The 26,334-nt window shown below is 39.0% G+C and overlaps 1 protein-coding gene across 1 annotated transcript in view; it reads right to left on the bottom strand.

Moving 5' to 3' along the window:
* The window catches only part of LOC120525124 (very-long-chain 3-oxoacyl-CoA reductase-like), a 61,039-nt gene that overhangs the window by 11,917 nt on the left and 22,788 nt on the right, over positions 1-26,334 (bottom strand). The window contains exons 2-3 of the mRNA XM_039747164.1: positions 15,269-15,315; positions 14,974-15,049 (exon numbers count right to left, since the gene is read on the bottom strand). Of these exons, the coding sequence (XP_039603098.1) occupies positions 14,974-15,049; positions 15,269-15,315 (123 nt within the window). The remainder of the gene's footprint in view (positions 1-14,973; positions 15,050-15,268; positions 15,316-26,334) is intronic.

Here is a 26,334-nt window from a genome sequence, read left to right as displayed (position 1 = left end):
GAAATAAAAAATAAATAAATGGCACTTAATGGAATAAAAACAGTCTAACAGTGTGGAGAGATCATCACTATTATAGAGGCTGTTAGATTGAAACCACAAGGTTATAGGAGTCCATCCACATTTCCATATTAATTACTGATTCTGAGTGAGTAAATTGCCGTGTCTATTGTCCAACTGTTAGAAAACACTGACTTTATAAGTCATCTTGGATCTTAGATCTACTGTATCTAGCACTGAATTTGCAGTTGCATTAATGTATAGCTACAGTGCCATCTATCGGACATTTTTTGTATTGCATAATGAAACAACTTTACAATTAGTATTGCATTTATATATATTACATGTTCAATTCTTGTTGATTGCCTTGTTAGAACCATACCTTCATAAACCTATCTGTACAGTTGTTCTACAGCAATGGTTGGATTAGTTCCTGTGTCCTAACCGACACACCACAGCGACTACAGATAAACTGCAAGTCTGCCCTCTCTTGCATATTAAAGCTACCTTGTCAATAGTTACTTAATAGCAAAATTGCATAAAATGAATAGATCATGCATAATTAACAGTAATTGAATACAACAAAATTATAAAAAATAATGGGAAAAAAGAACAATAATGAAAAGTGAAAAAAAAAAAACCCATTCAATTCAAACATAAAGCCAATGGAGAAAGAATCTCTGGCTTGACCACAGCAGCTGCTAGCTCAGTTCTTGCCTCTGTGTCACTGGGTGTTTTGTTATGAAAGAGTTTTTCGGGTGACCGTATCCTAAAAACACAGATACTTTTATTCCCATGCCAAAAGACAAACATACATGCCCTCCACCCCAAGTCTTGTTTTCTTATCCTTAAACAAAAATAACCTGGAAGGAGAGACAGTCCGGCAGCTGCAATGCACTTGGCCACTGGGACTACGGACCCAAGCTAAACCCTCTGCTCCCTGCTACTATGCTTCACTTTTCCTATTAGAGGACACCTCCTCTGTATTAATTTATATCTCAGGTGGCAAGAGAGTGAAAATATTACATGCAAACAAGGGGAGCAGGTGATATGCTTTTATTCTGTCACTACAGTCTTTAACATTCCTAAATATTCTTAATGTACCAAAAGCAGAAGAAAAAGCAAAATGGGCGATGGCAAATCCATCCATAATATCACCTGGTTATTTCCGGAGCTGTCACACTGTAGATAACAACCAACGTATGTGGCATTCAATCTCTTAAGGTTACATTGCTACATTTGGTCTAATCAGTTTTGAGAGATGGACGTCTGAGACAGAACTCAGTGTAATTTTACCTTATTTTCTTTACCACCAACCCAAGGTAACCTGTATTTACTGAACCCGAGGGACTTTAATTAAAGTCAATGCAAGTACAATTAGCATGAGTACCTGAAAAGGGGCACTGAAAGAAGAGGAAAAGACAGGTAAAGCTTCATCCAAGTCTAATCAGTCCTCAAGTTCAAGTTCAAAGTACGGCCTGACAGAGATGGACCTGGAACAGATAGGGGACTTGACGCTGCAGCATCGCCTCCAGCCAAGAGCGAAAATGGGAACGAAACTGCAAGTGAGTCAGGCCAGAGGAACTCATCGATTCCAGAAGGTTCATTGAACCGAGTATGGGTTCTGTGTCAACTAGCCCCCTCAAGTCAGTGGCACCGACTCCAGCTGGGGTTGCTACTCCGCACGCAAAGCATGGAGAAGACCGAAATGAACAGTCCGAGGTGAAGGTAACGATCACCGCAATGATTACCTTAATGATTACCGAAATAACTATTGCTCTCGGATGGGACATAAAGGATATAAGAAAAGATATAAAGATCATAAAACAAGACAAACGAGAAGCTGCTTCATGATATTAAAGACCAGGGGCCTCATGTATAAACAGTGTGTACCACTCAGTATTTAACTCACTGTAACTGAGTTTGGAATCACAGCTCTATAGCAGCTGATCGGAAAGCTGTAAGGCAGATTGTTTTAAGAGCTGGGAGAAATATCAGGGTACGGCTTCTAGCACATGCTGCATCAGCAATGTGCACAGTCTATTTGAACTTCTCCAATTTGGCAAATGCTTCAGAGCTTTTCTTGTACGGACCTTTCCAGCTTCATCCCAAGAGCTCTAATTGCACTCAATCAGTCAAGCAAGTGTTCCTGGTAAAACTGTTGGTACTTATAAGTACAATTACCTCACTGTAAACTTGTACTACTGTATTACTTGTTGTAATATGGCACAACCTGAGCCACTTATGCTTTCATATTGTATATTTTTCACTGTTTTTTATCCTATTATTATTATTATTATTATTGTTGTTGTTGTTACTTTACCATTTTATAGGAAAATAAGTTTATGGAGGATTTGCATATTGAATCTTATTGTATCATACAATAACAATAAAGGAATTCAATTCAATTGAGAGCATGTATTTACAGATGATGACGACTGGCTTCTAAGTCGATTTAGATTTCCAGGCGCTATCTTCTTGGAACTCTTGATATCATTTTTAAGATGAAATGCAGTAAAGTATATATATTACATTATACAGATACATTTTTAACTTCATTTAAATAATGTATATTGTTAATGATTAAATATGCAAGGACTCAGTGGGCAGCGGTAGCAAGGAGCTGGCAGCCCCATTCAGGGATTGTTCCTGCCTGTATGCTTCCTGGGGCTGGTGCAACCCTGAATGGATAGATGGATAGAATAATTAAACATGTATTACAAAGATATTTCAATGTTCCTTAAAAGTTTTGAAGAATCTGCATTCTAAGCTTACAGATGCCTTGACATTTATTAAATAGCTGAATGTGTGGCGATTGGTTATTTGGAGAAAGAAAGGGAAGGACAGGAATCGGGGTTAGTACATTGGAAAGAGGCAGAACTGCTGCAATAACTTATTTTACTGAGGATTGCATACAGCGCAGCAAGCATCTTGCGGAAGGCAGGAACAACCTCTCGAAGGGGCACCAGCTCAGGCTGCAAACCGTGGAATTCCCACAAAGTGCGACTCATACACTCCCACTGGTTGCGTCCCTACCCTTTATGCACACCCCCCTCCCACCTCGCTACTACCGTGGTCGGGTGTCTTGGTGGATTATACTGTATACTGTATAGAAAAGCAGCCAAAACCGCACAGAGCAATGAAACGTCTACGTGAGTAACAGGTGCATCTAGACTGTGTTAAGATGACAACGACTCCAGTGACGAGTTGGAGGTGGGCACATGAGCGGGCAGTGCATACTGAATGAGAAATCAGCAGACAAGCATGACGGAGGGAGGTGAGTGGACGTCCTTCTCCTCTCCTGCCGTTCCACACTCCGCGCCTGAGCCCAGTGCACTCGCATCCCTGGGGATCCGCCAGTTTTCAGTCACGGACGATTGTGTGTTGGTTCGTTCCGTGCATTGTTACAATGTTGCTTTTCTTGCTGATTTATTACATTACCGATTTTTCAAATGTTAATTTTCTCCCTGTGCTTAAAAATCATTAAAAAAACAGTCTGATTATGCGGCGTATGGTACGCTGCGGGTTGGCTAGTAATAATAATAATACATTTTATTTATTTGTAGCCGCCTTTCTAAACACTCAAGGACCCCGAACAATAGACAAAACACAGATTATAAACAAAAGTAAAATACAAAAATTTAAATCAGACAGAGCAATTTTAATCAAAGAGAAAAAGTAGTCTTAAACAAATGAGTTTTAAGTTTAGATTTGAAAAGTGAAAATGATTCAATATTTCTAAGCTCAAATGGTAGTGAGTTCAAAAGCTGGGGAGCAAAGCAATTGAATGCTCTGCTCCCCATAATGGTAAGATGGACGAAGGGGACAGTCAAGTGGATGGAGGAAGAGGATCTGAGGGTGCAGGAGGGAATGGCAACATGGAGGAGGTCAGACAGATATGAAGGGGCAAGGTTGTGGATGGCCTTAAAAGTTAGTAGGAAAGTTTTGAATTGAATTCAGAACTGAACGGGAAGTCAGTGAAGCTGCTGCAAAACGGGAGTGATATGGTGAATAGAGGGGGTTCTAGTAATGATGCAGGCAGCTGAATTCTGGACCAATTTAATTATTATAAAGAGATTTGTGAGAAATACCAAATAAAAGGGAATTGCAATAATCCAGACAAGAAGTGACAAGACTATGAAGAAGGATAGCAGTGGTATGGGGAGTGAGGGAGGGGCGAATACGATTAATGTTATGCAAGTGGAAATATGCAGACCGGGAGATGTTATTGATGTGGGACTGAAAGGACAAAGTACTGTCAAGGGTGACACCCAGACTCTTAACCTGTGGGGAATGGGAGACAGAGGAATTATCAATAACAAATGAAAAATTTTTAGTTTTGGATAATGTTGATTTTGTACCAATGAGGAGAACCTCAGTTTTGTCACTATTTAATTTAAGAAAATTTGAAGAAAACCAGGATTTGATTTCTGCTATGCAATCAATAAGTGAAGAGGGTGGAAAGTACGTTTGCTAGTGAGATAGAGCTGGGTGTCATCAGCCTAACAGTGGAAGCTAATATTATATTTACAAAAGATATTGCCAAGGGGAAGGAGGTAAATAATGAAAAGGAGGGGGCACACCTGAAGTAACAGTGATGGGTTGGGATGTGAAAGTTTTAAGATGAACAAACTGAGTGTGGCCTGAGAGGTAGGATCTGAACCAATCTAGCGGAGTGTGGATAATTCCAATCGAACATAATCTATTGAGAAGAGTAGTGTGAGAAATAGTGTCAAAGGCTGCACTCAGATCAAGGAGGATGAGAATAGTAATTAAACCAGAATCAGTTGTCACAAGGAGGTCATTAGTAATTTTTATAAGTGCCGTTTCTGTACTGTGGAGGAGAGGAAAACCAGATTGCAACTGTTCATACAGATTATTTTGACATAAATGAGAATGAAGTTGAATAGCCACTATTTTGTCAAGAATTTTGGAAATTAAAGGTAGATTAGAAATAGGATGAAAATTACTGTAGCCGAGGATCAGACCGCCAAGGTCCCCGCCTTCGGCCACCACCCAATTCACACTGCACCCAACCTCCTTGACCCCTCTCATAGGTGGTGAGCCCATGGGGACTCAGGATTGGGTCACTGCTTTTTGCAGATGATGTTGTCCTGTTTGCTTCATCAGGCCGTGATCTTCAGCTCTATCTGGATCGGTTCGCAGCTGAGTGTGAAGCGGCTGGGATGAGAATCAGCACCTCCAAATCCGAGACCATGGTCCTTAGCCAGAAAAGGGTGGAGTGCCCTCTCAGGGTTGGGGGAGAGATCCTGACCCAAGTGGAGGATTTCAAGTATCTCGGGGTCTTGTTCACGAGTGAGGAAAGAATGGAGCGTGAGATCAACAGGCAGATCGGTGCGGCATCCACAGTGATGCAGTGATGCAGGCTCTGCATTGATCTGTCATGGTGAAAAAAGGGGGTTCAGTTGACAGGTGCATGGCTTAGACTAACAGACAAGAGCTGAGATTTCTGAGAACACAGGAAGCTGAAAAGAGGAAAATAAGTGAGTTGGTGGGTGAAATTCAGATGAAGTAATGAAGGAATCCATACAGACAGACAAATGAATCTTTTGGATTTTTTCATTTAAAAAGGACATAAGAGAATTGCAAAATTCAGTTGAGTAAAAAGGTATAGAATCCGGGGGTTGTGTGATATTATTAAGCAGTGAAAACAATGACTTGGTGTTGCCTTCATTAAAAGAAATAATGTGAGTATAATAGTTAGATTTAGTTTGGGCAATACAGCCCTTGTAATAAAGTATATGGTTTTTGTACATCTCTTTTGGAACAAAGAGTCTAGTTTTTTAATATAACCGTTCAAGTTGGTGGTCTTTGGCTTTCAAAAGCCGAAGTTCAGGCGTGAACCAGGGAGCAGAAAAGGAGAAAGAAACAGACCTAGTTTTTAACAAAACAAGAGAGTTAAGAATGCTATTGAGTCCAGTGTTATAGTGTGAGACCAGTTCTTTAGGAGTGGATAAATTATGAATGTCCATAAGGAAATCAATAGTAGAGGAAAGAGAGTCTAAGTTAATACAGTATTCTTAATACTGTATTACAGAAAGATATAAGACGGTGTTGTGATGTGGGATTTTGCATATAACTTGATAAATGTTTTGTATGCCTTTATTTATAATTTAGGCAAACCAAAGTAATTTAGAGGTATTCATGTTTGCCTCCCCCCACCCCCTTTTTACAACTGTCTCTTTGTAATTTTATGACAGGATTTGGGGGGATGTCTTAAACCAGTTTTCCCCACACAAAGCCAGGTTAGCTTAACATATGGTCTTGGGGGGGTTGCAGGTGTTAAATGTACTATTTCTCCCATTGGTCTGAGATATGGCTGTTTGGAATTGGCTTGTCTCAGAGGCCTTTAAGTACCATGATGTCCTATTGGTTCTAGGAATTGGAGAGAACATGTATAAATGTACTTGCTCAACCACATTCTCTCTCTCTAACCAACATATGATGAAGAAGCATCTCTCTTGCTAACCTGTGATGATGAAGACAACACAATGAAGAGCACAGCTCAGCAGCCATATTGAACAGACATGTGGCTGAAAGCTGAGCACCAACGATGCCTTAACTAGAGACATTTTAAGTAACTGCAAGTCTGTGTGCCACCTGAATTACACATCACCATTTTATCAGGTTGTATGGTTGCCAATATTCAAATGTACTTAACATTTTGTTATTATTTATGAATATTATCAGTAATACATTATTTTATGTGTAACTTAACTCCTGCTTGTCTTTTTATTACATCTAATTGCCTGAGGTTATAGATATAGAGGGGAAGGTGGGGAGAAGTTATATAAAATAATATCTTATAAACAGTGGTAAGTCTGTGAGATTAGGTATTCTAAGGCTGCATATTAATAATACAATAGGGGAAAGTAGAGCAATACATATATTACTCTACCAAGATAAAACAGACGGGAAAGCTTAGTGTTGGAAAGTGCAAGTTTAAAAATGGTCAGTTATGGGGAGTTCATCTGCAGTACAATCAAGCGGGGTAACACCAGAACAGCAAATCAAGTAAAAGATATGTCCTTTAGAATGAGTGGGAACATCAGTATGCTGCTGGAATGCAAAACTCTCATGGAAGGATGTAAAGTCTCTAGTAATAGGGACATTGATATTATCCATGTATTTACTGAAATTCCCCAGAAGTATTATGTTTGATGAGACAGTAGATAAGTGTGTAAGGAAAACAGCAAAGTCATTCAGAAAGTCACTATTTAGTTTAGAGGGCCGGTAAACAGTTCCAATAATAGTAGGAATAGGTCCATGTAATTGACACACAAGAGATTCAAAAGAACTGAAGGCAGGAACAGACAACGGCAGGACTTTCTATTTCTCACGATACATTATTGCAAGATCTCTTCCCTGGCCAGAGCCACGGTATTGAGAGATGTAAACAAACCCCGGGGGAGTGGATTCATTAAGTTGGAAAAAGTCATGAGGTTGCCATGTCTCGGTTAGACAGAAAATGTCAAACTTATGATCAGTGAGGAGATCGTGGATAAGAGGCCCCCTGCTTGTGAGTGAGTGAATGTTCAGCAGACTGAAGTTGACAACAACATTATCGTATTTAGCAACAGTGTTAACCGACCGTGCTAGGCTGGCTAACACACTGTGGTCAGCGACTCTGCCTAAATTACGTGGAAGATTTCGAGAACTGGACCAGATGGAGTTTATTATTTTTGAACTGTCAGCTTGGATACTCCAACGGGACCCACTGTGGATGTATTACCAACGGGGGAGAAATATGATGTCTGGGTGGAGATACAGGCCAGTCAGCAGAGGCTTGGACAGGTGAAAGCGGAGTCTGAGTAGCTCGGCAACTGAGTACTGAAGCAGGCCTGTCGCAGGTAGGATAGCGAGCGACAGGAGAGACCAAACAAACACGAACCAAATAAATATCCTACCGGCCCACAGACGCAGACAACTCAGATGTCCAGAGAACAAAGCCAGGTAAGTTTCAAAGCAGGGATAGGCCTAAGAATAGTCCATACAAAGCCAAATCAGCAGTCAAGCTAGAAATCAATCTAGCTTTAAATGATTGAAAAATAAAACTCAACAAATAAATCTGCCCAAAATGAAAATTAAAACAGCTGCTTAGTCCATTAGATTGTAATTAGATAGTATGACACTCAGACAGTGGGCTATGACTCGCCTTTTCACAGCAACTTTGATATCTGACCACTTCTTATTTATTTCAGGCACTGTGTGACTTTCTGAACTTGAATTTTCAAGTTTCTCCACCACTCTGTCACTCGATCAACTTCCTTTGGTTGTTTATATCACTGCTTAAACCAACAAATAGTATGTTTTTCCTTGCCTCTACTTGGTATTCACTGAAATTCTTCTTTTTCCCTGTGCGTAATTCTGGGAGGAAACCACAGGCGCATGCGCAAGTGTTACTTTTCACGCTGACCAGCATTTATGGAGTGGAAGAACGTAGAAGTTGGTGTACACACAGATTTATGCATCTGCATTTTTTTGTGCATACGCACATTTCTGCTTTTGTCCGTACTCTGTTTTAGTGTGAATTCTATGCACTGTGTTTTGCATGGGGCCCCAGGAAAAATGTTTAACTAATTGCTTTGAGGCAACCTTTAAAGGTATGCTAGAAAAAAATGGGAAGAACATTGAGGAAATAAGACAGGAAAATGTGAGTAAGTTTGAGAATGGTGCTCAGCTTGAAGGCGTTAAGAGAACGTTCACAATTGGTACTGAAGTAGTTGAGCAACTGGCATCTACCACAGAGGAAAAAGCAATGGCTGCAAATTCTGAATGCAAAGTGCTTGCAGACAGACTAGCTGCACTAGGAGATGGAGACAGAAGAAATAATATTACAATTGAAGGTCTCCCTGGAAACCATGAAAGTCCAAACCCAGTAAAATTCACAACTGAACTATTCTCTAAAATAACTGGAGAGGACTTCCAATCAGACACTAAGATATGAGCAGCCTACTGCATACGTGGATCAAACTCCTCAAAACCTAGGGGCTTTATGGTACGTTTTGACAGATTACAATCTAAATTAATTTTAATGTCACTTCTCAGACTGAAACAAGAGATTATATTTGAAAATAACAACATTCGCATTTTCCCTGATTTCTCACCATGAACACCTGCTAAACATGCCGCATTTTACAGCTTTAAACAGTGCTTACAGAAAGCTGAAACCAGATACAGCCTCTTGCATCCTGCTAAACTGAGAGTGGATACTCAAGGCAAGTTCTACAATTTTAGTTCTCCTGATGAAGGAGAAGAAAAGCTAAGAAAATGGATCCCAACACTTTTTGAAATACGATGGTGAGTCACATCATGTCCTGGCAAAGCAAAGACGATTTTACCTGCAACTTGGTCAACTCGCAATCAGAGTTTTGCCATAATTATAAATTCTATTTCCTTCTTGTCAATTTTTAAGTTCTAATTACAATTATTATAATAATTTTTGTCTCCCCAAAGGGGACAGTTTAACATCATACCCTTGGTTTATTGTATTAGGATTGTACTATCGTACATTATTTGTTTTTCCATGGGCACTGTTTAACATCATTCCCTGAGTTTATTCTTTTGGGACTTAGGCTAGGTTATGAGAACCAACAAACCAACTCAGGACCAAGATTAGGACCCGAGTGCAGCCATGCAATGGGCGACACCTCTGTTTAAAATTATATTCTAGGTTTATAGTATTTGGACTGTTTTGCCAATAGTGGCAGGCTTGTTCTGTTTTGGACGTGCTCTGTCTCTAGGTAAGTCAGAGGACTGGGACTTCCTGAAGTGTGGTCTAGCCTTACATGGGGAGGCAAAATAGGGGAATGTGGAGTCAAAATGGGGGGAGTTGGGGGCTGAGGGGGGAGAGAAATAGAGCAAGCTATTTCCAATCTATCCTTTTACCCCCACAATTGTAAGTACCAACACAGCAATAGGCTTCATTTAAATAACTCCTGGCAAAATTGGAAATTAAGGTTAAAGCTATCTTAAGTAATAATGTACTACCTTAATTTAAAACTACAAAATGTCAACAAAAGTTCAGATGCAAACAGTGAACTTTGTGAGCTAGAATGCCAAATGTCTTAATCCTGAATTAAAGAGAAAGAAAATATTCTCTCACCTAACAGGTCTAAACGCCAAGACAGTATTTTTATAGGAAACTCGCTTATTAAGCAAGGATCAGTTTTGGTAGCAAAGACAGTGGACTGGCCAAATATTCTACTCCAGCTATACAAAGAAAACTAGAGGTGTGGGAATCTTAATACATAGAACAATTTCATTTGTAGTATATGATGTAGTATCTGATTCTGAAGGGCAATATGTGATTGTTGTGGGTAATTTATTTAATTGTAAAGTGATTTTGATAAATATCAACACATTCAATGTGGATGATAGAGACTTCATCCAAAACATATTTGCATCCATTCCTAATGTGAATACTCATAAAATTATAATGACCAGACACTTTAACTGTGCTTTAAATCCAGACCTGGATAGGTCTTCAGCCACAGGGGCAATAACATCTAACACTGCAAAAACAATTACACCGTTTGTAATTGATCATAACTCATCAGACCCTTGGAGACTTCTAAATCCAAACTCAAGAGCATGTTCCTGCTTCTCACTAGTACATCATTGTTACTCAAGAATTGATTATTTCTTTATAGATAACAATTTTTTGCGCACAATCAAATCCTGCAAGTACGATAATATAGTTATCTCTGACCACAGCCCTCTGATCATAGAGCTCAAATCACTATGCCCCAAATGCTCATCTCACATCTGGTGTCTTAACCATCTCTTATTAGCTTACATGAATTGTACAAAATTTATATCCAAGCAAACTGATTTTTTTTAGAGACAAATACATCTTCAGAGGTCTCTGCAGGAATCCTCTGGGAAACTGAAGGCTTTTTTAAGGGGACAGTTTATTTCATATCTCTCCCACAAAAATAAATCAGAAACCAAAAAGGCATCAGAGTTAATCAATGAAATCATCAGAATAGACCAAGAACAGCCAGGTTCCCAAATGAGGCAATTAATAGGAAAAGACAGGCTTTGCAATCAGAACTCAACCTCTTGGCAACAAAAGAAACGGAACAACTAATTTTTAAATTGTGACATCATCAATATGAACATGGAAAGAAGGCTAATAAGATCGTAACTCAAGAAATCCACAACCAGGAAGTTCACATTTCAATACCAGTAAATACCAACACAGACGGAAACAAAATTATTGACCCAAAAAATAATGCACACATTTAGAGACTATTATAAGTCCTTATATTCGACTCAATTTAAAGAAGACAAGACACAATCTAATGAGTTTTTTGATGCATTACAGATACCACAGCTAGATACTCTGAGTGCAGAGGAATTGGATAAACCTCTGACATTCTCAGAATTACAAGACATTATAAACTCACTTCAGAGCAGGAAGGTCCTGATGGCTACCCAGGCAAATTTTATAATACAAATTTCAATTAAGTTAGCTCCCCTTTTATTAGCAAAATTGATAGAAGCAACAGACAATAAAATTCTACTTCAAATTTATCACTAAGCATTAATTACCATCTTTTCTAAGAAAAATAAGGACCTATTACAATGTGCTTCATATAGACCAATCTCACCTCTCCAAAGTTCTAGCTAGGAGGATTGAGAAAGTGATTCCTTTGGAAATATCACAGGACCAAACCAGATTTATTAAAGGCAGACACCTAGCTTGCAATCTTGGTCCGCAATAGAAATAAAATCCATCAGTACTTCTTTATATTCCTTTCTTTGTGCCAGAGTAATCACAAGTTATTGTCTATATATACTAATAAATCAATTGTCCTTCATTCACTCAGAATATGGAACCAATGTAGGAAGCACTTCAAGACAGAGACACTTTTATCTGTGGCACCTCTACACAATAGCCACCTTTTCCCACCATCTCAAACTTACACAGCTTTTAAAGTTTTGACAACGTATGGGACTAAATCACTTAGAGATCTGTCTTTGCATCTTATGAACAATTACACTCCAAATTTAGCTTCCCATTAACATAAATTTTCCACTATTTCCAATTTAGAAACTTTACTGAATGAAATCTGCTCAATTTTCCCAATCTCCCACCTATTTCTATTTCGGAAGAAATATTGATCAGTCTTGAGGATATAGACAGCATTTCTATATTATATAAAAACATTTTATAGTCCCTTCCTTTCAAGGATCCCAGAGTACAGTGAGAAAAAGATCTCTTACTCAACATACCAGAAAAGGAGTAGAAGGTAGCGATGCACAGAATTTACTCTAGCTCCATATGCGCAAAGCATACAATTAATCAACTTTAAATATTTTATCGAGCACATCTGTCTCGTTTACAATTGTCCAAAATGTTTCCAGAGCAAGATCCAAACTAAGAATGTTGCGATCGAGCACCAGCTTCACTGGGCCACATGTTTTTGGCATGTACCAAATTAACACCATTCTGGACCAAAATCTTTAAATGCCTTTCAGACAGCCTTGGTGTCACAATACCTCCTAATCCACTAACAGCTGTGTTTGGTGGGCACCCAGATGGGCTTAAAGTGGAGAAGGACAAACAAACTGTAATTGCCTTTACTTCACAAATTGTCAAGTAGATTTATCTTGCTCAAATGGAAGAATCTTAAGTCACCTCTTTCAAGTCAGTGGATAACTGATGTTATACACTATTTGAAATTGGAAAAAATCACATTCTCACTTAGAAGATCTGTCCAAAACTTTTTAAAACCTAGCAGGATCTAATCAATAACATTTTAGAATAAGCTTTTTATATTGGGGAAAAGGATTCTCTTCCATTTTTTTTACTTTTAAAGTTTTACTGTGGTTGTTGGCCTTCCTCTCTTTTTCTTGGGAGGGAGTTGAATTGAATTTAGTTTTGTAAAGTTTGACCTGTTTGTATGAAATGTTACAGTACTTGCTTTTAATAAATTGAACAACAAAAAAAAGGTTACATTGCTGCATTATCTTCTTGGTGAATATGTTCTTCCTCCTTCTGCTCCTTCCTGAATCCCTCTCTCTCTCTCTTCAGTCTATTTTTTGACTTTAAACTGCTGACTTTTTACAGCTTATTAAAGCCTAAAACACCCCTAGCCCCATCTCTGTCCAATGTCATTTTGACAGACCACATCAGCACATGATCACAAAGTTTGCATGCACAACAATAATCAATGGTTCGATAGTGTTACTTTTATGCAACTGGAAAGTACAGAAAAGGATCATTAGAACTTGACATTAATTATAATATAAATTTCTTGCTCATCTGCAAAAGGTGTGTTTTTGTTTTTCTCCCTAAAGAAAAATCTTCTCTTGTGTGAGAGTGCCTTTCATCTCTAACAAAACATCCTCTGTGTTTAAAACAGCATTTAGTGTTATCTAAAGAAATAGTGTACCTACAGATTATGCGTTTTTTACCACAATAACATTGTTTACAAGAAATATAAAATTTATGCCAAATAAATAAAATCACATTCCCCTACACCGTGTAACCAAGTCACCAACCGTGCCTTTAAAAAAATACCTGTGAACTGTGGTAAATTATTTTAAGTCACCTTGAATAAAAGAGTCAGCCAAATTATAGATTTATAACAAACATTTCATAAGTTGCCAAAGTGGATCTTTAGACTTATATCATAGGGGAACCATTTTTGTCAAGCAATGGTTTTATGAGCAACCACACAACTTAGTAAAGGGCTGTTAAGGAACTATTTTTTTGAAGAATGCAGTTATATATGCATAGATGAGTATAAAAAAGTGACTGAATAGGACATGCCACTTCTATGACATGTAGTGACTGGAGTTTTAGTGAAGCAGGAAATTCCTATGGCTGGCATTCATCCATAACTTAACTATGGATATGGAGACATCTGCATACATGCCAGCACTATTGCTTGTTTGTAAATGTATTTTAAAGATGTCTGAACCAATATCACCATCAGTCTTGTAGTTGCCACAGGCAAACTGCCTCAACCAAGACATATACCAAGAACGCAGGCCAGTACTGTCACACCAGCGAGCTGGTCCAGGATGCAGCACTTCATTCTGAATTGAACAAAATTCTATCACAAGAAAATCTTCACATTTCTAAAACATGGCCAAAAAAGACACATGAATAGGGATGGAGATTTCATAAAGACAGACATAAATTTAAATTGGTTTGACTGACACGGAGTAATTTTCTTTTCATATTTTTGTTGAATTGTAAAATGAATATGTTCATTAAACCTGGAACAGCTCCAAAACAGAATGGTGTGTGAAAATTTAATTCTCCACAGCATGCTACAAACTGCTTGTTTTTCCTCATTTTCCAGTTGATTAAGAGTAAAAGTAGAGAAAATACTAAATATGTTAAAAAAATCAGCAAAAGATTTTAAAAGGTTTCTTCTTTGTAACCAATTAATTAATAGCTTTAGTGAAGTATGAGAAGAACAGACAGCTCCAGTTACAACTTTTTTAAATTAGGCATTTACACTGCTTTCAGTATTTCCCTCGATCCAAGGACACATAAACTGCAGTGTTATACTCATAGGAAGTCTTTTAGTAATGAAGATAAAGAGTTCATTTGACATTTCTTTCATCAATGTGGCATTTTTAAGTACAGGATAGACGGCTGAACAAGCAGTGAAGCAGGGCTCATTCTGTGACCAGTTACTGTGAAGCCAGCTTTTCTGTTAAGAAAAGCATCAGGAGCCACTTGGCTTGAAGAATGATCCTTAAGCTTAACATTTACAGCAGTTTGTTTTTGTAACCCCAACCCCATATTTAAAAACTGAACATTGGAGTCTCAAGTATTGAGTCCTGAAAGAGGGATGACCCAATGTCTGGCCCTGTCAAAATCCAATTACAGTGGTGCTGTGATCCAACTCTATCTAAACCCTTTGAAAATCTTAAAGCAACTCAGGAAGATAAAAATACAATAGAAATGTAGACATGGTGAAATAATACCGATTTCTGCAGCCACATTTTTCAGCCTTTCCATACAGCGGCTGATTAAGATGACATTCAGACCACGTCTCGCCAACTGCAAAACAAAAAGCACAAGGGACATCATAAATCAGATGACTATTCTCATCAGCACTTTATGTGCATAATAGCAAAAAAGTCATCTTTAATAGGTAAATCTATTTTAACTATTTTTTCTTTTACGGTGAATTTGGTCTATTGATGATCTTCCTCATCACTAAACTGCCAAACAAAGAACTAATTTTATTTACAGTCAAATGACACCTGCATGTCTTACCTCATGTGCATAGGCTTTTCCAATTCCTGATGTAGCTCCTGTTACAACTGAAAGAAAGCAGAATAAAGATGACTTCCACAAGTGGATTACATTAGCCATGTTGTGCATAATCTGCAACATACATTATTTATATTTTAACATAGTGACCAAAAATTGAACAACCCTCAAAAACAGTCTTCCCCAATATGCATGAAAAAACGGAATACGGAGTAGATAACACATAACTAAGAAATTATTTTTTAAACCACAGCAAAGAAACAATGTATTGATCTTGAACAAGGCTACATAATGATAGACAGGCAGACAGTGTAGTGTGGTGGTTAAGGTTTTGGGACTTCCAACCTTAAGGGTTGTGGGTTCAGATCAACGCTACTGATACTGCGTGACCTTTAGCAAGTCACTTCGCCTGCCTTTGCTCCAACTGTAAATAATTAAAAAAAAAAAAAACAGTTGTATCTTAAATGTTTAAAGTTGCCTTGGATAAAGGCATCCACCAAATAATCAGTAATTTGGCATTTGGATAAAACGCTCATATAGTTGCTGAAAAAAGTTACAGAATGGAGTCATACAAACATTATCTAACTGCAGGAGGAGCTGCCCAAAAGGAGGCAATGGTTCACAATGATTGAAAAGAAGATTGTTCATAGTATTGCAAAATGCTTTATGTATATGCCCACATATGCAGTAGCTCAAATCTCCATTAATAAATAAACTTCTTCTGTTTCTGTGTAGATTGTGAATATATAGAATGCAATTTATCACAATTTGATTTTATTTATCAAGAAATACGCTATAATAATAATAATTATTATTATTTAGTAGACTCCATTACACAAGATGCTTCCTGTCTAAGGAAATATAGGCATGTACCCATGACGGCCACTGTTTCTCTATCTAATGTTATGCTGGCTATATTTTTGTGTTTTACTTTGTCATAGAACAGACCTGAACATGATATCAAATGCTCCATCAAAGCGGAGCATATGATATTATTCATCTTGAAATACTTTTAGAAAGTATTTGATAAGGTACCACACGAGGTTGGGCATCAAAATAAAACAAATGACAGTTCAGGGTGTAGTGTGTAGATGGGTGCAGAATTGGCTCAGACATAGGAAAGAGATGTTTATGGTACAAGAAATGTTATGTGAAATCTGTGTTGTTAAGAGTGGTGAGAGGGCTGCGGCTATTTATATATATTTTGTGGTAGATAGGGAGCACTCTCGCTCCCTTGAACCCCTGGCCACGACTCCAGACACCAGGTAAAAGTCCTCCAATTGATTTTGTCCTTCAGCCACAGTGTACAAAACACCCTCTCCTCCACAATACTCATTAAACCTCACACAAATACTCAATAAACCAATCCTCCGCTCCCAGATGCATTGCCACCCTTCCACCCAGCTCAGCTCACTGTCTGGGAGCTCCCACAGTCCTTTTATACTCCCTTCAACACTAGATATGGTTGTGAATACTGTAATACACTTACCAATCTTTATTGAAAGTGTTTATGGCCATTATTATGTTTGTTGACTCATCTTTACCTATATTATGCTGTTGAACTATTAGTGCAGGGTCGATATTTCTGCAGCAGTGGGTTCAGCAACAAATTTATTTCATTTTACTATAAGGCACAATAACAATGAATTGAAATGAGAAAAAACTGAACAAGGCACCACTACAAATCTGAAACTCTGCCTAAGCACCCAGTCCACCTGACTAGGAATTCTGCATTAGTAGAGTAATTACACTCAGCAACCAGGGGATGGTGACATGAGTCTGGTCAGGTCAATGATTGTTTTGATACAACAGATGTTTTGTGTCACACTTCTGACAGATGTTCTTTTTAGCTTCATTGACTTCTTGGAAATATATCTTATTTAATATTAGATTAGACTAGATTAGATATACTTTTTTAATCTCATTTTGAAATTCAGATGCATATAGCAGCCAAAAGATAAAAAACAAGAATACCAGCTCACAGGAAAAATAATACAATCAATCAATCAATCAAATAAATAAATACATGTACAGGTATATTGTGTAGATATTTCAAAATGAATTTAAAGAGGACATCGGCAGGAAGCATTAAATAGCCTGGTAGCAGTGGACAGAAAAGACTCCCCAAGGCGCTTCTTAGCACAACGTATTGAAATGAGCCTTTGGCACATAGCGTCAAGCCTGCAGTCCTGAAATCAGCTTAGAGGTTCTTCTCTGGAATGTATCCATTATACAGTTCTTGTAATATGAAGACTAAAGTTGCACACAGTTGTACACCTTATGAGAAGAATGTTTTCATTTTGTTTGCATACCTTAAGCACAAGCTCACTATGTAATACATAAGAGCATCTGTACACATGCTTAGAAAATTTCTAAGGTGACTCAGTCTTTCTCATAAGGTGCATGATAGTTAACAGTTTTAGAAACTCTTTTAGAAAGCACCTAGGGAGAGCAGCTGCAGCTGCATCACAGACATGTCAAGACTGAATTCAGCGCCAGGTTTCTGTCTCTGTGACGTCTGCATGTTGTGCCTATGTTAGTGTGTGTTTTCTTTCTGATACTCTAGTTTTCTTTTCACATTCCAAAGAGAGGTCTGTTAGGCTAATGCAATGAGATAACAACAACAACAACAACAACATTTATTTATATAGCATATTTTCATACAAAAGAATGCAGCTCAAAGTGCTTTACATAATAAAGAATCTATACTAATAAAAGGCAAAGCCCTCACTCACTCACTCACTCACTCACTCACTCACTGACTCACTCACTGACTCATCACTAATTCTCCAACTTCCCGTGTGGGTGGAAGGCTGAAATTTGGCAGGTTCATTCCTTACAGCTTCCTTACAAAAGTTGGGCAGGTTTTATATCGAAATTCTACACGTAATGTTCATAACTGGAAGCTGTTTTTCTCCATTTACTGTAATGGAGATGAGCTTGAACGCCGTGGGGGCAGAGTTTCGTGTGACATCATCACGCCTCCCACGTAATCACGCAGTGCGTAGAAAACCAGGAAGACCTCCAAAAAGCGCTGAAGAAAACATGCATTATATAATTGAGAAGGCAGCGAAACAATAAGAAGCGAGCAAGTGACATATACAACCATATTCATGAGTTCTGCTACTTCAGAAACAAAGCACGATGTAAACCTACACTTTAAATTAAGTTCATAGACAGGCTGCCGCTGGCGTTTGTAATTTAGTGCCTGCCCATATAAGGCCGTCCGTCAGCGGCAATCCAATAGCAAACTCCCACTAAATATTCACGGGTGAAGGACTGTGTTTATGGAGAGGAAGATGAGATGGTCAGGGTGGTGTTTGACACAAACTCAGCGAAACTGCGAGAGAAAGTTTTAAGTGCCAGGACTAAGGTAACATTAAATACAGCCATGGACATAGCACGAGATGGCACCAGCACAGCTGGGAACAGGTGAACTGACACAGTGCACAGATAAAAAGCAACAGTTCCAAAGAGCGCTGAACAAAAACCGAATTACACAATTGAAAAGGCAGCAAAAAATATGAAGCGTTTGATACATACAAGCATATTCATAAATCCAGCTACTGCGGAAACAAAGCACACGTTGGAAAACGTCAATGTCCTGCTAAAGGAAGACAGTGTAAAAAAACGTGCATGCAGTGTGTCAGGTCTCAGATAAAGAAGAAGACGAGCTGTTTATTGATGCAGTAAGAAACGAATCGATGAAAGAAACCTGTAATCTTTACAACGATTGACAAACACGGAATGTAACTTGAACACAACACATCCTACAAATACGAACCTGATTGAAAGAAATAATGATAATCAAATCCTTGATGACAGCAACACTCAGTAACACTCACAAAACAAATACTGTATATTGACAGTCATGTTACGTTATTTTTAAAATGTTCCCTTTTCTTTTTCTAGCTTTTTTAACACACTACTTCTCCGCTGCGATACGCGGGTATATATATATATATATATCCCGATCTACATACTCGAATAATGGATACTTTATTCGCCATCAATGATTGTTTTGGTAAAACCATACTCAGTGTATTCATTAGATGAACGGTAAAAAAGTAAGAGCGAGGGGAGGATGACTTATTGAGGCATGCAGGCTGTAGTGCGTCAACTCTATCTGAATTGCGATCACATTTGAAAAATATATCTTTTCAAGTTCTATTTAGTCCATATGTGTCAAACTCAAGGGCCACGGGCCACATCCGCCCGGCGTGTAATTATATCCGCCCGAGATCATTTTATATACTGTATTATTGTTATTAATGGCCCGGGTATATGAAGCGCTGGTAACACAATAAACTACAGATCCCATAATGCAGCGCTTCAGCTGCCTTGCCGAACACTAAGGCCTTGTTCACACGGGCGTTAAAATCAACCGTTTTTTTTTTGCGTTCGTAGCGTCCGGTGAGCGTGGATCAAGCGCCGAGTGTTTTCTACACGTAGGAGTCAATGAGAGTGTTCACAGGGGCTTTGGTGACGTGCGTTTGTCCAGCAGCGCGTTTATACAGCATCAAAAAAACGTTGCATGCAGCTTTTTCTTGGCGTTCAAAACCCAACGAACGCAAGGAAACTGCTTCTAGTTCGTTTTCCGCGCGTCTTTTTTTACGCTTCGGAGGACCGGATATATATAAGTTTACATGTTGTATATGAAAAAATATTAATATTTTTATGTTTTCATATACAACATATATATTTCCATATTGCTTATTTTATTTTATTGTCTCGTGTAATTTGTAAACCATGAACCTATTAATTTATGTTCTAATATAATATTTGATAACGATTATGTAGGGGGCAATCCATGGCGGGGGTCATTTCAGTGCATAACACCGGTGTAAGCGCACACTCGACTACTGTTTCCTTACCTCAAAGTGACAAGCAGTTTCTCTTCGGGGCTAACACCAAGTCGGATATTGGTTGATCGGCGTGCAATGTGGCATTGCACCAGCTGCAGCAGACAATCAAAAGTGGAAACCGACATCCGTCAGTAATTAAAAAACTTGCGCGGAAATTTTCGCATTTCTTCATAAAGCACAAAAAAACTTCCTTTAACCCAGTGTTTCTCAAATAGTGGGGCGCGCCCCCGTGGCTCCGTCAAGGAGGTCGCGTTTGACCTCGGGGAACATGCTTTTTTATTTTTCTTTTAAATTTTTTTTGAATTTAGAATGCACTTTAAATCTTTTCTGTTACATTTAATAAAGCTATTCTTTGTTGTAAATTGGTCCATATTTCTTTCTTTTTTTATTCTCTTATACGTTAATAAGGATACAGTGTTAAGCAGAGGTGTACTTATAACAATTTTATAGAAAAATGGTCCTATTTATTGTCGCGCGGGGGGCGCGAGATGTTTTCTTCTTCCTAGGGGGGGCATGACAGAAAATAATTGAGAAGCACTGCTTTAACCCGACGTTGTGCAGTCAGAGGATGAACCCAGTAACGGCGGCGATTTTTTCTCTCCCTACGTCGCCGTATTACGAGTATTTTTAAAACAATAAGATTAATATCTAACATAGCAAAATGGTCCATATTGAAAGGAGGCACCTCAAATAAAACAATAAGGGCTTTCATATCCAGTTCCCGACACTGCCTCCACAGGTTAACACACAAACTACAATTTGGGCTGCAGGCTGGCGTTAGACAGAGACAAACGAACGCCGGTGTAGAAGTCAATCGATCGTCACCACAAAATGCAACATAAACGTCTAGGACGTTCAGAGCAAGTTCGTTTAAACAAAAACTTAACGCCCGTGTGAACAAGGCCTTACCGCGTTAATCAAGTCTAGCTTATGATGCTGCAAGTTACTGCGAAGCTAGCTCACACGATGCTGGAGAGAAAAGTTGATTCTGAAAATAGAGCCTTTAAAAACCGATGGGAGGCTGAGTATATGTTTACTGAACCCGTGTGTCTCATTTGTGGAGCTAATGTGGCTGTAATTACAGAATTTAATCTAAGACGGCACTATGAGACAAAACATCAGGGTAACCTGAATGCAATGCAGAAGATACAGAAAGCAGAATAATTAAATAAGAATCTGACACTTCAGCGGACGTTTTTACCCGTGCACAATCACAAAGTGATTTCAAGTGAAGCTGCTTTTATGGGAGACACAAATGCACCTGTGCAACTTGCCCCACTTTCACTGTTGCCAAGTAATGTTAAACCAAGTCGTCACTACGGTGTTCCCAAATACGCACTTTGCTGATAAACTGAGCGCACTGCGCACTGAGTTTGCACGGCGCTTTGGTGACTTTGAAGAACAAAAAAAGTCCGTCTACATGCGGCTCGAACCTTGTGCATGTTTGGTAGCACATATCTGTGTGAGAAGCTCTTCTCAGTGATAAAGACTAACAAAACAGCACGCAGGAGTAGCCTCACTGATGAGCACCTGCAATCCATCCTGAGAATCTCCACAACACAGAACCTCACACCACACATAAACGAACCTGTTGCCAAAAAAAGATGCCAGGCGTCCAGCTCTAAAATGACATAAGAGCAAAGACAACTGAATGATTTGATTTGTTATTGCTGAAAGGAACACATTTTATTTATATTTCCAGGTTTTGTTATGCAGCATGTTCATATTTGAATTTGTATAATTTTGACAGGATATATTTTTATGGAGAGCAAAATCTTTTGGGATATTTAAAATCTAAGTTTTTTTTTATATAAAATTACATAAGAGTAAAGAAATTTGAATGTTTTTTCTTTTAACGTTTACTTTATTTCTAACTTGTATAATTTAGACAGGATATATTTTTATGGAGAGCAAAATATTATTAGTTTGAGTTGATTTATTCAGGAATAATATTCCTGTCTGTTTTTACCATTCCTACCAAAGATATTTCTGTCGACTAAATAAAAATTCCTTCTATTTAAAATTTAAATATATATATATATATATGTTTATATATGTGTGTGTGTATGTATATATATATGTATTTGTGTGTATATATGTGTGTGTATGTATGTATGTGTGTATGTATATGTATGTGTATATATGTAGATATATATATGTATGTATATATGTGTGTGTATATATATATGTGTATATGTATAGATATGTATATATATATGTTTATGTGTGTGTGTAAATATATATATATATATATATTTATATATATATATATGTATATATATATATATATATATATATGACAGCAACACTCATCACTCACAACAGTGACAAAACAATTACATTGACAATCATGTTACGTTATTTTCAAAATGTTTCCTTTTCTTTTCATTGCTTCTTTAACACACTACTTCTCCGCTGCGAAGCGCGGGTATTTTGCTAGTAGAAAAATAAGAGACACAGTAAGAAAATAAAACAAGTCAACATTAATTAACATAGAATAAGAGTAAGGTCCAATGGCCAGGGGGGACAGAAAAAACAAAAAAAAACTCCAGACAGTCGGAGAAAAAAATAAAAGATGTCATTCTTCTGATGTAAGAAGGCCAACAGAATGTTAGATTATAAATCAGAATGTGAAGAGTACAAGTCAAAGAAGGTTACGCTCAAGCTTTATAACACACTGGTGAGGCCTCAATAAAGAAAAAAAAAAGACACAGAAATGTAAGGCAAATTCACAGAGAAGTGATGAGGCTGATTCCAGGACTTCAGGAAATGATTTATGAGAAAAGAGTAAAGACTTGAACCTTTTCAGTTAAGGCAAACAGAAGTGTTTATAACGATGAAAGGAATCAGTACAGGGGATCCAGGCTGCTATTTTAAAATGAGTTTCACACAAACATTAAGAAGCTTTTCTTCACACAGAGAGCAGTAGACACATGAAATCAATAACAGTAGTGTGGTGGACAGTAGCACTCACAGGACATTCAAAACGTGACTTAATGTTGTTTTGGAAGAATGATGTACAGTAGGTGGGATTGATGAGTTTTGTGGGGCTGAGTGGCTTGTTCTCATCAGATTTTTTTCCAAGGTCCAAATATTCCTGTGTTAGTTGGTTCCTGTCTTGAACCCCTTACTTCCTGGGTTAAATATAGCCTCCCAAGATCTTTGAAATTAATTAAGCATTTTTGAGAATGTTAATGTTATTTTTGCTTCCACTAAAATCTTAATTTTATTGTACATAAGACCTCTGCCACATACAGCTATTTTAGTGTCAACTGCTAACATATTTTGTAATGTTATATTTTTATGCAGTAAAAATAGTAACAGCAGTCACTCTAGAACCAATTTGAACGGAAACACATTTTTGAAATCACCTAGTTCAATAGAAGATATTTATTGTTGTATTCTGTAGTTAAGTCAGCACTGTCCTGCTGGGCCCTGAACCCTTCCAGCTTGTAATCTAATGATTTGTCTCATATAAGGAACCAAAGCATTAATTTCTATTATAATTGCTAACATTCATTTATCTTTGATAAAAGTAATGCCATCTGCCCTATAATTACAAGGGATAACCTTTTCTCCTCCTTTGTACACTTGTACAGTGCTGGCTAGCTTCCATAAACTTTGGCATTTCTTCATTTTATAGTCTGTTTTAGGAAGAAGGTATTAAATATAGGCATTAACAAATAATTACTCTCTTCTCATTTCTATTTAAAACCTCTTTATTATGTACTGTGATTTGTATGTGCAGTCATCTGTATTTGTGCATAGATGTGTTTGTCCACTTGTATAGTCTTCTCTCCAACCCTGCTCGAAGTAACTGAACTGGCCTTTGTTTAACTCCTCTGGGTGTAGGGGTTTTTGTCTACTTATGGAGGGGTTTTCAGTGTCTCTGGTAGGGTTTTTATTTCACTGACAAATTAGACTATTGTCTGGGAAAGTTAATTAAAATACAAACTATTCATATAAAATAGCTTTTTGAGCATAAAAAATTATCAGCATAAAACTACACACTACACTATATTTTGGTCAGAGAGAATGGTCAATCCCACTAACATGCCTTCCAATAAGGAAGCAGAGCCTGGGGACTCTGAGGTGGGCTCTCCCATCTCTGGGACTGAAGTCACTGAGGTGGTCAAAAAACTCCTTGGTGGCAGGGCCAGTGGGGGGGATGAGATACGCCCGGAGTTCCTTAAGGCTCTGGATGTTGTAGGACTGTCTTGGTTGATACGTCTCTGCAACATCGCATGGACATCGGGGACAGTGCCTGTGGATTGGCAGACCAGGGTGGTGGTCTCCCTCTTTAAAAAGGGGGACCAGAGGGTGTGTTCCAACTACAGAGGGATCACACTCCTCAGCCTCCCTGGAAAAGTCTATTTGGGGGTTCTGGAGAGGAGGGTCCGTCGGATAGTCGAACCTTGGATTCAGGAGGAACAGTGTGGTTTTCGTCCTGGTCACGGAACAGTGGACCAGCTCTACACCCTTAGCAGAATCCTGGAGGGTGCATCAAAGTTTGCCCAACCAGTCTACATGTTGTAACGATGTGGGTTCTGGCTCCACATTCCCTTTGCTATTGGAAGCACTCGAACCCAACACCGTCGATAATGTTGCCGAGTGAGCTAGTCAGTGAAGGCAATAATTGAGCATCTTAGCAAGGGGAAGGTAAAAAGTGTAACAGTGCTTTTATTAAAAACAGTCAACAAAAACAGTGTTCCATAAATAGTGCAGTACTTCATTGATAAATAATCCATAAAAAGAACACGTGGAGGTTAAAAATCAATAAATAGAAAAAAAACACATCCTTAAAAATCGGAGGTTAAAATCTTCTCTTGGAAGCAGTTTTAAAACCAACAACAAACAAATCCGGTGTTCTTTTGTTAGCGTCTCACCTGCTAATCCCGATTGGGCATCGCAGCAGGCAAGACGCTCTCTGCAGCTGCCCTCCTGAAACACACGCACGAGACTGGAGACCTCCCGATCCCTGGCTTCGGTATGGCACTCATCCCAGTCCCGGAGAACTTGGTTTCCAACCAACGGCCAGGTCGCCCACGTTGGGGATTCCAGCACCAAGTCTCCCGACTTCCGCTGCCTTTCAATGGCCTCTCCGCGGCCAGTCGCCTTCCCTGGTCACTCCCGCTACCTGATCGCTCAGCGGGAGCGACATCAACAAACGCCTGGGTGTCGGCCTAACACCCAGCTTCCCGCAGCTGTCCACGGCGCCGATCGCTCTCACCACACTCACGCACCGTCTGCTTCCTCTCCTGCTCCCGGTAACCTCCGTCCTCTCCTTTCCTTTCACTCTCCGATCGTTTTTTTTTTCCCGAACGTTTCTTTCTCCTCCTCCACACCGACTCGCGCTTCTTTTTAAAACGTGAGGGGCCATCACAGCTGTAGCATTAGCCACGGGAGCAATCACGAATGTGGGCAGTTCCTCACCTGTGCACACGGTGAGAAACGCCCACATCGACGACTGCCCCGCGGCTCGCATAACAACGCCTCACGAAGCCGCCTCGGGTGCGCTGATTATTTATTTAAAATGAATGGCCTTTTCTCAACGAGCTGTGGACCCATAACACCACATTCCACCCCCCATAAAACTCCAGTTGCATGGGAAGGCTCCACACCACTGCCAACCCAATGCAACTGGAGCTCAGGTCCACAGCTCGGCCACTCTACACTGCACTAAAACCAATAAAAGCACTAAACCGAAACCCCACTAAAACAAACCAACCCAAGCCCCCTTCATAAAACAGGACATTAAAAGAATAAGAACCTTAAAAGACAAATAAAAACGACAGCAATAAATAAATGTCCTTAAAAAGCTCAGTCTCTTAAAAATGTCCTCCTCCGGCTTGGGTACGTGGGTTCTTCCAAAGTCAGTTACCAATCCCGCTTGCTGCTCTGTCTCCTCTTCTGGCCTCCACTGCTAGCTCATCCCACCGGTGCCTTTCCATGGCCTTTCCGCGGCCAGTCGCCTTCCCTGGTCACTCCCGCTACCTGATCGCTCAGCGGGAGCGACATCAACACCAACACGTGGGTGTCGGCCTAACACCCAGCTTCCATGCAGCTGTCCACGGCCCGATCGCGCGCTCACCACACTCACGCACCGTCTGCTTCCTCTCCTGCTCCCGGTAACCTCCGTCCTCTCCTTTCCTTTCCTTTCACTCTCCGATCGTTTTTTTTTTCCCGAACGTTTCTTTCTCCTCC

The sequence above is a fragment of the Polypterus senegalus genome, chromosome 3 (genome assembly GCF_016835505.1).
Source record: "Polypterus senegalus isolate Bchr_013 chromosome 3, ASM1683550v1, whole genome shotgun sequence".
Taxonomy (NCBI): Eukaryota; Metazoa; Chordata; class Cladistia; order Polypteriformes; family Polypteridae; genus Polypterus; species Polypterus senegalus.
The sequence above is the reverse complement of the archived record's forward strand: the minus strand, read 5'-3'. Positions and strand labels throughout refer to the sequence as shown.